Consider the following 13,328-nt stretch of genomic DNA (forward strand, 5'->3'; position numbering starts at 1 on the left):
CCCTGAAAGTGCTTTCTGAATGCAGTCCATCTACATTTGATGTCATGTTTTACGTAATTAGAGTTAAGTGCAGCGATGGCTCTGGGATAAATCTGGTCTTTATTCTGACTGAGCGGCATTTGATCTGACAGAAGGGATATTTTATCTACATTCAGCCACATTTTTTATGTCTCTACTCTGTAGTCTCCAGGTTTCACCTGGTCCCTGTGAAGACTAAGTGTTATATCTGTTATGTTTCGTAAAGCTCTACATCACGTCTCGTCATGACTTGTTTTCCGTCGAGGTGAGCTGTGATTGATGAGTCCGTGTCCTCCGCTCCACAGGAACTGTGTCGGCAGCGCATGTCGGTCAAACCCTCCGTGGACCGTCCTGAGCCCATTTCCTCCAGGATCAACAGCGTCTCGTCTCAGTTCAGCGACGGCGGTCCGGCCATCAGCCCCTCCGGACGCGGCAGCATCTCCTCCTGGAGCGAGGAGCCCGCCCACTCCAACATGGACATCTCCACTGGCCACATGATACTGGTGAGTCTCCAGTTCAGACGCTTTGCTGTGATTTCGCTGACTCATCTTTCACATCTAAGATTATGCATTTTGTGATCATGAAACATTTCAGATCAATATTTGATACATTTTGTTGTTTGTTGAGTTTGAATTTGCTTCACCCATCCAGACTTTATTATATTCAGATTAAAACATACAACCGTTTCAGTAATGAGCATCAAAAGTCATTTCAGAGGGAAGCTTTGAACTTAGATTAAAAAAAAACTTGATAAGAGGAGGAATTATGTGCTTAAATGCCTAATTCCTAATAAAAACCAAGTAGATGGAGTTTTTAATCCTGCAGATGATATTTCCAAACGTTGCATCAGTTTTTGATGTCTAACAGTGATTAAAACAAACAAGAAGAAACTTTTTCTTCACTTCTTCCTGCAAACTTTGTGTCTTGTTTAAATGCTTTTTCTGCTGTGCAGAACTGAAGTGTGATCTATGCAGTAAAAGAATGGACTTTAAGGACAGATGTATGAGGATGTGATGTTTCACAACTTAAGCTGTTTGGAAACACACTGATGCATTGATGGGCAGAGAAATCCACTGAAACATCAGCCCAAAGTTTCCACTTGGAAAGTGGGAGAAACTGATTAAAGGGAACATAAACAATAGAATAACCAGATCTTACTGCTCAGTCATCTTTGTGATTTTATGATTAAATTACTGCTAAAGTATTTCTTCTTTGCAGATATTACCTTTACAGCTCCTTCTCAAAGTTAAAACGAGCATACAAGCACAATGTCTACATATTAATGTCCATCATGACCTGATGAAGCATCCTTTGCTCCCTCCACCTTCCTCTCTGTCGTTCCTGAAAGCTTTTTTTTCGAGAGCTAGCTGAACTGTTTTGGCCCCGTGTGAAACATGGCCGTCTGCGTTTCCTGCACACACAGAGCATTCCCTTCATGTGCAAACACACACCTCTTGTTCCTCTCATCCTTCCCCCGTTCTGCGTGTCTCTGCGCCTTCGTACATCTCATTACTCCCACAGCTTCTATAAGCAGCCCTCTCAGCCTCGTCTGTTCCCGCAGATGAAAATCTCGATTGAACCTCGGTTGCATTCTGTCGAGTGCCATCGTAATTTCGATGTACAGCTACTCACTTCAACAGCCCACCTCCTCTTCATCCCTCCCCTCCTCTCTCGCTCTCCATGTATTATGAAGCTGCCGGCGAGATGTGATAAAGCCGGCTGCTTCTTTTTTTTTTCATTTTTTGATGTGTTCAAAGATTCTAATTACCCATGAGATTTGTGTGCGGCTGAAATGACTCCCTCTGCAGCCTCTGCAGTGAGTCCCTCTGTTGTTCCACGCAGGCACACAATCAAGCTAAAATATTTCTTTGACAGGCGCAGCCACAACACTGAACAGCTCCTGCGTTTGAGGTGCTCAGGTTTTATGTGGCTGTAAATAAATCTGAGTAGAGGTGAACATGTTCAGGTAGAATTTCCTGTCGATCTGAAGAAGCCGATAGGAAGAATAAGATGAGTTATTTGTAATTACATACTAAATTAATTCATTTAATTCATGGGGTCAAGATACTGGCTCACATTATGTAGTATTAGAATATTTGTAATGTGTAAATAAGGCAAAGAGTTCAGCTGGTCATGGAATTATAAATTATGTAATTCTGAAAACAACATACTATAAAATATTGTTTTAATACTGAGATATTATCATTCATAAAGAATGTATGGTGATATTTGGACGACATACCACAAAAACCTGATTAAAGGAAAAAAAAGGTTTGGTAAAACTGTTTCCTCAAAATGTATAAATGTCAGATTAGGTAACGAATAGAATGAAAAACCAGATATTACCTCATGGATCACATCTACATTAATCAGCAGAGTCACTCTTAGTTGCAGTGTGTAGTTGGTCAGAGGAAACTTTGAGCTTCCTGGTTGAATTGGATCTTTCTCACACGTCTGACCTGCTGGAGCCAGAGCCACAGCTCCTTCAGCACCATGGACAGCTCCTCCCGCTCCGTCACGCAGGTCTGACGCTCTGATTGGTCCAAAGCAACGCAACACAAACAGGAGCCTTGAAAAGACACAACAATCCCTGCTCCAGCACTTTCTATGGACTCAAAACGTGAACTTTTCGAATCTGAAGGATGTGTGATTTGTTCTCTAATAATTGTTTACATATGTCTTGTACTTACTGGGTTATGAGAGAAGAAGTGGATTTACAACCTGCAGCAGGAAAAAGATGCAGAGAGGATTCCAAAAACAGTTGAGAAAATATTTACAGAAATGATTTTTCATACCATAAAACATGGGAGGAAGGGCAGTTAGTCCTAAAGAAAGTCACAAACCGGTAAAGTAGATAAAACACATCCAGCCATGGTGCCCTGCAGATGATGGTGAACTGACCTGCCTGGACCACTGCAGCGTTCCCGCCCTCTGCCCAGGTTCTGCTTTGGATTAGGAACAGGACTGTACACATTGTGTAATCCTCCTGAAAGGCAGGCCCATCAGACTGCTTCACAACGTCCTGCCTCAAGCTGTTTGGATTCAATTTATTTTATTGCTAAAATTCTCAGTTTTCTCATCTTTTTTTGTGTTCATCTCTTCTATTGTATCTAATTTTGAACAATAACTTGCTAAATGTTTGCAGAGAAATGCTTTGAGTTTCCTGTAAACCGTTTGCCTCACAGTGAGGTGATTTGACTGGAAGCCTGATGAACGCAGCAGTGAAACCAGAGCAGTGTGTGTCTCTGGGCTGCAGTGAAAGTTTTGACTTGTTGTCTGAGGAATCCTCCATGCTTATGAAAACTCACAGTGACTGACTGACATCAGCGCCATTCAAATGCCTCCTACTGCTGCATACAGGAAAAAAACCCATAAATATGAACATGCATTTTAAGGTGAGCCAATTTGTTTTATTGCAGTCTTTCAAACTGCATTACATCATACATCATCTCCTGCTGCTCCGTTTTCCTCTCTTCTTTTTTATACTTTTGAATTAGACATTATTCTCTTTTATTCTTTCTTCCCTCCTTTTCTTACTTTTTTTTTTCTCTTTGTGCCCACGTTTTGGAACAGTGCCTGTTTGTGTGACTGCTCATATTTCCATCTCGCAGTCAAAACTGTCAGCCGTACAAAAATATTCACTCTTACAAGAGACCTCATTTCGAATTCCCACCATGATGTTAAGTGCAGACCGGAGCCGCAGGAGCAGAGGGTTTCCTGGCAACAAACCTGGGCCCCGGTCGACATGTTTGAGGGGGAAACTCGAGAGACTGAAAACATTTTTAGTTTTTTTTGGAGCGATATCACATCAGGAGTCACAGTCTTTTGCGAAGCAGCGAGAAAAGAAAAAGTTAATATTTGTTCTGACGGTGCAGCCCGTCCTCGGATGAGGTAACTGCTGAGCAATTATTAAGAAACCACGACTTAAGAGGAAGAATTGACATTGCCACTGATGAGTTGCTTTTCCCCTCCTCACCCCCGCTCAAATATTAATTGCCACTTGTAAACCTCTGGCAAATTGTGTCATCTTCTACCCAGTGAGTTTAATATGAGGAGAACCAGCTTTCACCATCTTATCCAAGTTAATGTAGCTCCCCTGTGACGGGCTCTTGGAGGACCCTTCACCACCCCCACATCCTCTTTGCTTGTGTCTTAAGAGGATTAGGCCACTCTCTATATAAAGCACATTATCTTGTCCTTTGTTGCTGGCCAAGTAAGTGTCATAGATTATATTGCTGCTGGAGACTCCGCTGAGATTTGCCTTGCTTGGAATGTGTCTCCTCGCTTTTTCGTAGCTCCCCTCCAGGCCAGGCGCGATGTGATACGCAAAGTTGGAGTAGGTCACAGTGCAGATGGGGGGAGGAAGAAGCGACTTCGGGAAATGGATGTTAAATCACTTTGATATGGTCAGCTGAAGAGGGGAAAGGCTGAGCTTCAGAGACGATGTACTCATGTAACGGGATGATGTCAGCTTCTAAAACTGAGGCAGCTGCTTCTGCAAATAAAACCGGATTAAGTTTTATTACGTGAATTATGATTCTATGTATTGAAATCAAAGCGTGTCTATGTATCAAACTGAGGCTCACTGGATGTTCTCCCCTTTTCTGGCCATCATCTGAGTGAGAGAATCCCTGTAGAGTCCCTGAAGTGCTGTGATCTTCCTGTCTGCCTGCAGTTTGAACCCAAACACGTCGCCTTCAGCATGTCAGGAGTCCTAAACACATGGAGGGGCTTCCGTGTGATTGGCTGAGTCATCATTTCTTAGACTTGTGCAGGTCAACATGCATCTCTGATTCAAGAAAAAAATATGACATATGATCGATCGCTCTATCATGATGCAGATCATGAATAGATTGGTTAACTGAATCTATTCAGTATTCAGTTAACCAAAGTAACTGATTATAGCTGATTAACTCAAGCAATCAGCTAAGATTCCTCCTTTATTTTACCGGTTTCCCAGGAATTACTCTGAGACTCACACCTGGCCACAGGTACACCTGATATTTATCAGGTTAGGGATGACAGACTCCAGACAATAACTGAAATCCTCCAACACTTGAAACCTCCTCTAAAATCGCTTATTTTATTACATCAAACACCAAATGTACCATAATATGCATTAATAAACACAGTGGAAACTGTCTCAGCATCACTGCAGAAGCTAACATTCACCGTCTTCCTTATTTACGCACTTGGAGGTACAGCCAATCAGCATCAAGGGAAATAAATGGTTCTCCTGGATTGGCTGTCAAGTAGCTCTGCACTTTGGTGTTTCAGCTTCTCCACCTGCATTTTCTCTTGAATATTTTAGATATTGCCACCTACCTAAAATACTGATCTATCGTTTTATTTAGCCAAAAGTGAGTCTTTTTTTTTCTTTTTTTTTGCCTAAAACATCTTTTAGAAAGAAAGAAAGAAAGAAAGAAAGAAAGAAAGAAAGAAAGAAAGAAAGAAAGAAAGAAAGAAAGAAAGAAAGAAAGAAAGGAAGAGGTAGTGTTTTTTTACTTGTTTATTTTGCCAAATTAATGTTTGGCATGAATGGCAGGCCATTTTAGGAAGGTGATGATTTGCTCTAAGAAAAATCAGTGAATAGGTGAAACTGCAGAAACTGAAGCATGATTAGGTGAAGGTGCCCTGCATCTCGTCTAGCTTGGAGAGATTTGTGATGGGAATGTTCAGATCTCTGAGAGGAGATGTATAATAAGTAAATGCTGATGAGCTGAAGCGTCTGTCTGATCCTCTGTTGATGCAACTTTCAGATCGTCACCTTTAAGCCATTTTTAGGCTCCTCAATTTGTTCAAAACTCAAAAACCTTCCAGAAACCCTAAAACCTTAAAAAGACAAAAATCATGTCTGGCACAGTAGAAGACGGTGGGTGGTTTCACTTTTCCTCTTCTGGAAGTAAAAAGACACTTTTGTTATTACTTCATAAAAAGGTTTATGAAGTAATAACAGAAATAAAACACTAAATAAGGATGTGATAAAGGGCACAGTTGCATTTTGGCCTCTCTTCCTTACTGAGTAACTGCGTCCCGCTGTGATTTCTTCCACCCACTTCCCCTTTTCATTCGCCATCTCAGTCGATCCAAAATGGCTCCCGCATTATGTCACCTCCCATGCGGCCTGGCTTCCATGCTGCTCTTTCCTACAGGTGCTTCTGGATGGTGCGTCAAAGCCACAATGGCAGCTCCGGTAGCGTTTTTTATTGAGCACCTTTGGCAGCTGCGCGCCTCCCCCCTCCCCTGCTGTAAGGGGATTATTCAGTGTTTGGCCGCCACATGGTGATCTCAGCACCTCCTGATTGGATTGCAATAATCCCTTTACACAGCCACAAAACCCTATTACTCTGGCATTAGAGGGGGAGAAGGAGGGCAGGGGGTAAAGGGCGGCTGGGGGCATCTAATTTGGACAGTGCGTGTTTGAAAGTGTCTTCTGATAGATTAATGTAAATTTCTGTGTGTTTCATGTGGATTGCATTTGATTTCTGCTTCCTGTTTATTTCTGTGTTTTTCTTCTTCTCTGTGGGTGGACCTGTTCTCTGTCATTATTTGGACCTCCTGCCATTAATAAGCACAGTGCAGGTTGAGGTTTGCACCATCCGACCTCCTGTTACATCATGGCTGCTTTTAGCAAGTATAATGGGGGGAAGCTACCGCAGGAAGGAACGGCTAATGTTACACTGTGCATGTCATCGCCAACTGGGCACACAGAAAGACCTAAAGGCCAGTTTTCCTCCGTCTTCCTCAGCTGCTGCTTCCCTTTTATGAACAAACTTTCTTTCATTTCAGCCCAGAGCCATTAGGCCTTTTTTGGGAAGCTAATTCTGATTAAGATAAGCCCCTCGTTTGTAATTGTCACCATAAATCATCGGCGGATCCATTTACAGAACCACCCCACCTCGTTTCGGACCCTCATCTATTAAAGACGATGGCCTGTATTTTGCGTGCGCTCGCCGCCGATTCTCGACTCAGAAACAAGCTGCGTCAGATACGGCCAGCTACGACTTTTCCACTTGTTTTGGTCTGGAGCCAAGTTAATTTAAGGGCGATTGTTCAAAGTCACCTTGCCGCCTTTAATTATGAAAACCGGCTGAATGTAGGTAATAACGAGGATGAAACTGGCCATCATGACTCGGAGCAGGAGTAGATTAAACAGGCGCGCAGTGATTAAAATGACATTGGTGCATCTAATAAACTGAAGAAATTATGCGTGTGGACATTTAGATATGAGGCTAATGAGGTGTCTCAATGATTTGTTTTTCTTTTAATCTTCAGAGAAGATCATCTGAAGAGAATCTTCATGTGGTTCAGAAACACGGTTCAGTTCAGCTCCACTGTTTGGTTATTTAGTGCCACAATTTTTCTGGATTTCTTGTGTTTGGTGAAGAACCTAAAACTGGAACATAAATTCTCATTAGAAAGGTTCTTTCATAAAACACCCAGAGTGCTGTTGCTCATTCTGTCAGTTTACTTTTAAATTATAAACTACTAGATTTAATTTTTAAATAATTCTCAGATGTATGTATTTTACTGCGATTTTATGACATATATGCATAATAATGGTTTCTTAAATGTTTTACCACATTTTCCCACAATGAAAGCCTTGAAGTTTTTGCCAGATTTGCACACCCACATATCATAAGTTTTTTTTCTTTTTTCCATTCTTCTTTGTACAGTAACTCAATCCCAGTCAGATTAAATGGAGATAATCTGTAAATATCAAATCTGATTTTTAGTTGTATTTGAATCTGAACTTTGACTGGGCCACTCAAACACATGAGTATGATTTGATGTAAGTCTCTCCATCCATTGTTAACCCCTTCATGGATAACAATGGTGCATTTATGGCAATGAGAACAGCTGAATCTCTGAATTTAGGGGTTTCAGATTTAAAGAGGCTCAATCCAAAACGATGACATTCTCCTTCCTGTTCAGTTGTGTAATGTATGTTGTTCTGTCACAGAATCAGACTAAAATTCATTGATCTGTAGAGAATGATGGAAAGTTCCTAAAGGAATTGGTTTAATGTTTGTACCCAGAACTGAATCTCCTTCTTCCCCACATGAATATTTTAACTTTCTGCACTTTGTCTTCTTCCTGCCTCCTTCAGTCTTACATGGAGGATCACCTGAAGAATAAAGACCGCCTGGCGAAGGAATGGGAGGCTCTGTGTGCTTATCAGGCTGAGCCCAACGCAACCACCACCGGCCTGAAGAACGGCAATGCAAAGAAGAACCGCTCCACTGCTGTGGTGGCATGTAAGTACAGCTCCAACCTGTCCTTGTTGTATTTTCTTTTTGATAAATTACAGTACAAAAGTCTTGAACTTCCCCTTATTTCGTTCCACTTTACAGTGAAGAGGTTAGAATCTTTTAAAGTGGTCTCGATCGATAGTTCTCTCGTTTCCGAAGCTTGTTTTTTTAATAAATCTTTAAGAAAATACCCACCAAGGCCGACCTAATTTGGGTGTTGCACCTCCTGGTGTCATTCAGACATGGAGGCGTTAAACTCTGTCTTTGTTTTCCAGGCCTTTTCTCTATAATCAGAAAGTCGGAGCAGATGCAGCGAGCAGAAGGGTTGTAAATTAGTTTTCTATTAAAGCTCTCCTGCACAGGCCTCATCAATGTTTAAAATTTCTAAGCCTTTGTGGAAATGGCTCCATCTAGAAAAAAGGGGAAAAGTGCTGTCCCAGTCTGCAGCGGGCCGAGGCTTAATGAAATCCAGATTGTGAACTGGGAAAGCGGTTTGTGGAGAATAAATTGCGCTTCCAATTTGAAGCACCTTAAGCTTCTGTGAGTGTGAAAAAAAACTGAACTGTTTTTGCCAATTAAGCTGGTGAGGTTTGACTTCTGTTGAATAAGAAAATTTTATTAAAAAATGAAGCAAAGATGATGAGCAGCACATCTGCTTGAAGCTAAAAAGGAGCTTTTCAAGTCACTGGATGCACAAGTCACCATCTTAGCCCTAAAACGTCCTTGGATTTCTGCTTGTAGTTCTGTAATCTTTGGGATCAGTGTGATATCCCTTTGATTAAACCTTTGACACATCAGTGCGCCCGCAGTTTCAGAGCCTCACTGTAGAAAGTTTGAAGTGTGGTGACAATTTGTTAGATCTTTTTGGATGAAGGGAGAGATTTAGGGATTAACCCATCAAACTTCAAGGAGCATCTCCAATTTTTTTTCTTTCCATTCGGCTCCATCAGTTCAGTCGTGAGCTGAAGATTAACTCGATTCATTATAAGAAAAAATGCAAGTTATGTTTTAAAAGTTCGGTCAGCAGATATGCCAACTAAACATCCTGTTTTCATTCTAAAACTTGCTTGAGTGAGACAAAAAAATTGCTGAATCCTTTATTTTTCTGTTCCAGATGATCACTCCAGAATCACCTTGAAGGTGGAGAACAGCCAAGGCAACTCCGACTACATCAATGCCAGCCCAGTAGTAAGCACCTCCTCTGCTTTTAAACTCTGCATTTCACACTGCCGCCCCCCGTGGGGCGTCACGGCAACACAAGCAGCCTACCGTTGCCCGATGTAAATTTTGATGCAACGCTTGCTTAACTTCAGTGGCAGACTCGCAGTGAGCCCGCTCTCTCCACCATGAATATTAACGATCTCCATACAGCAGACACCCCGGGCGGGTGATCATTCAGGGGAAGGACATGCACAGGACTCGCTTTACATTTGGTGGAACTCAAATTGATCTGCGGGATCTTGGGAAATGATTGTTTCTGACCTTGGGTTATGCTAATTCAACGCTGCTTTGTGTTTACTGTTGCGCCTGTGCTCGGCGTGCTGAGCCCCGTTCTCGGCACGGTACCGATTTAAGGAGGGAAAGCAGCCTGCAGGACAGAAACGGGTGGGGGAGGGGGGAGAAAAAAAAGCCATGTGAATTCAGTAAGTGAGGGAATCAATTTGGAAACCAGTGTTGGAATAGTAGGTTTATGCTTCCCTCGAGGCAGATACACTGGTATTCCATTAAAAGCAACAGAAACACTATGCATTTGAAATCTGGGCGCCACACCAAAAAGTGGCTCACTCTCTGCATGTGTGTGTGTGTGCGTGTGTGTGCGTGTGTGTGTGTGTGTGTCAGCGAGAAACCAAAGAAATCAAAACTATTTGAGAACAAAAGAGCAACTCAGTCGAACGTCAAAAATGCAACAACAGACCCGACACAGAAACCAACACATGAAGCCCGAAGAGGAGCACAAACTCTGCCGGGGTGCACATGCATGGAGCATTAAACACACACACACACACACACGACATGAAAGAAGGAGCAAACACCCACACTGACACACGATCACTGTCAGGCGTACGCTCCCACCTCCCACACGCTCTATTAATACAGCAGGCTGGATGTGAACGTATGGCGGATGCTGCGCTTATTTGAGGAATTTCCTCCATCCTTCGCTCGCCCACACTCCGACCAAAGGAAGAGGAGCCGTGTTTGGGATCTTCTTCCAGCAGCCTGTCAATAACCATAAAACTCGTTTATTAAAAAATGTATTGGCTGAGGAGCTAAATATAATTCGATTCCCTGCTGTCATGTCAGATAAACCGCTTGGTTCTGATGACATTCATTCATTGACTCATACTCTTAAAAATTGAAAAAATGTGCTATTTTTTTATTGTACATATATGTATAAATAGATATATAACCATCAATCTTTTTTCCAGAAAATAACACAAATGCCTAGAGGTGATGTTTTAATTTAGGTGATTACAGCTGCTTATCAAGGATTGCAGGGCCGTGTCTAAGACTTTCCTGGTCAGAAGCCACGTTTCTGCAGATTTCTGAGGAGGTAAATGTACTAGCACTAGTCCTCACACCCCTTAAACTTTTTAACATTTTATCATTTTAAAATAGTTACAGGTGGTTGGCAGAGCCTCCAACAGTCAGTCAAACATGAACAACCCAGAGGAAGCTCTGTATTTGTCTTTTAAAGAAGAAACTTAAAGGGATTTGCAAACAGATGCGTTGAGAACAAGTCAAGTTTCAGAGAAAGTAGAAAAAGACGCAGCAAAAGTTCTGTTTTGTCCTTTAATTGTCGCCCATCCTTGGAAACAGCCTCAGGTGTCAGGCGGCAGTAACAGCCTCCCTCGTTGTCAAACTTCCTCCCAGAGTTGAGGCTGAGTGATGGAAACAGCCACTGGATTTGACTCTTTCTGTCTTAGTGAAGAAGAGACAAAAAGCCAGCAGAAGGGATAATTACATGTGTCACGTCCCACACGTTTGCTTTTTGTTTAAAGCAACATGTCTGAAAGGTAGTGAGAAAGACAGTTGTCCTTTTCCAGCTGCATTAATGGCAGGGTTTTATTCTGGAGACTCTTCGACTTAGACTTTTGTCTCCGCCGAGATGGAAAAGAAGAAAGAGGGATGTCGGGAGATGAAGACAGGTGATGAGTTTGCAAAGTCTCCCTGATCCCAGGATCTTGGTTTTCATCATCTTCTCCTGTCAGTTTTACCCGTTCTTTATCTCCAGCTTTTTCATGCATCAAAGTTTTTTTCCTGAGGAGAAATATTTGTCAAAAAAGTCTCCGGGCAGCACATCTGGAGAAGTTCATAGCCAGATGATTTGGAGAGTCCATGCTGTGTTGCAGTTTTAAAACCTGCATTAAACTGGAAAAAACACATTTAATTTAGAAAAATATTTAACTTTCCAATATTTAAGAGATAGAATCTTATTTGCAGAAGAACTTCATTTTCTGTAAAACCTGTTGATAACTTTGTTTTACATTCCCAATACAGACCCCACAAAGTCAATTCACTGCTTTTCTAGTCTCTAGAACTTCTGAGGTGCCAAAAATCTTTAAAACTTTTTTTTTGCACTTTTACAAACTGAATAAAGGCATCAGAGATCCAAACCTGTCGAAATCCAGATCTGATGAGTCTAAATGTTTAGCAGCTGATCCAAGTGGGTCCAGAAGGAAAATCAGAAGCTAACGTTAGCATTGTTGTTTCACATTTTGATAATAAAACTGCACCTGAACAAACTAACAAATAAGCCGAATATGTAAATGTCACATATCGAAACAATAACAAAGTGAGCTTCCCAGACATGTTTTTCCAATGATTCTGCATTAGATCTGATTTTTGGGGCTCTTCGCTCAGGAATGGACGCAGCAAGGTGCAGTTCTTAACTGAAACATGACAAGTTATAAAAGAATTAGAATTTCCTTTTCTTGTCACAAACAGAACAGCCCCAGATCAACAAAACTAGATGTAACTGCGGGATAATGTAGACGTAAACCTCCAGACCTCTGCCTTCATTTTTCTTTCCATGCTGCTTTTCTAACTGATGTTTTAATGAGCCCCAGCAACATGTCACCTTTTTTCCCTTTTCTCTTTCTTTTCTCCGCCTCTGTCTTACTACCTTTTAAGTTCATTAGACATTCATTATTGTTTGGCATTCACAAAAGCCACCGAGGACCATTAAAGACAATTTGGTGTGCGGAAAAGCCCGAGAAATTATCCGTCTTCCTTCTGTAATTGCCTCCAGCTAAATTGGTCCCGCCAATTATTACATTTACCGTACAATTTGCATCCTAATAAGCGGGGGTGTCACTCACTTCCTGCGCTGGTTCTGCTCGCGCTCCGTCTGCCGTCTCCTGCTCACGACGCCTACACCATCCCTCTGCACTTTTCATTAAGTTTGAGAAGAAGTTGAGTTCCTGTTCGACCTCTTCTCCGCCAAGCTTCCAGCTGTGAAGAGGAGAACGAGGAGGGGAGAAACGGTGTCGTGACACGGTAAATGTTTCAACCCAAAATGGATCCAGGCTTATAAACCTCCATTCTTAGGTTTATTCCTAACATGGGTAGTTTTAGAAACGGTTCCCTCGACTTCTCTCTAATGTTGTTAAAGGTTGCAAATCAAAGTGAAGCTTTTTTTTTTCCAGCTTCATTTTCATGGCTCTATTTGATTTTTTTTCCTTTTCTGTGTAACAACGTGTAGAACGTAATAATGAACCATAAGGCAGCTTGAACACCGTCAGGCCCAAAATACTTCATATGCTGGCTTGTTAGTGAAGTAGAAAGAAAATAATACATGGTTCAAAATATTTTTTTTACAAATAAAAAACTGAAAAGTGTGATGTGCAAAATATTCAACCCCCTTTCCTCTGAGTGCCTTCAGAAGCTGCCAACCCTAAAACCGAGTCTGCCTGTGTGTGATCTAGTCTCCAGCTGCTCTGTGACGCCTCGGAGGTCGGTTAAGAGAATATCAGCATTATATCTGACAGAATATGGAACAGTTCAAGAGATATTAATACTTTTGCAAACCACTGTATGCATAGGTTATATTTTTTTGGA

General features: G+C 41.7%; 1 protein-coding gene across 1 annotated transcript in view; it reads left to right on the forward strand.

The window, feature by feature from the left end:
* LOC103138026 (receptor-type tyrosine-protein phosphatase N2-like) overlaps nucleotides 1-13,328 on the forward strand; it is a 57,624-nt gene that overhangs the window by 19,820 nt on the left and 24,476 nt on the right. Inside the window, exons 4-6 of the mRNA XM_016671454.1 lie at nucleotides 324-521; nucleotides 8,129-8,276; nucleotides 9,385-9,458. Of these exons, the coding sequence (XP_016526940.1) occupies nucleotides 324-521; nucleotides 8,129-8,276; nucleotides 9,385-9,458 (420 nt within the window). The remainder of the gene's footprint in view (nucleotides 1-323; nucleotides 522-8,128; nucleotides 8,277-9,384; nucleotides 9,459-13,328) is intronic.

This window comes from Poecilia formosa, unplaced genomic scaffold (genome assembly GCF_000485575.1).
Source record: "Poecilia formosa unplaced genomic scaffold, Poecilia_formosa-5.1.2 Scaffold45, whole genome shotgun sequence".
NCBI classification, from domain to species: domain Eukaryota; kingdom Metazoa; phylum Chordata; class Actinopteri; order Cyprinodontiformes; family Poeciliidae; genus Poecilia; species Poecilia formosa.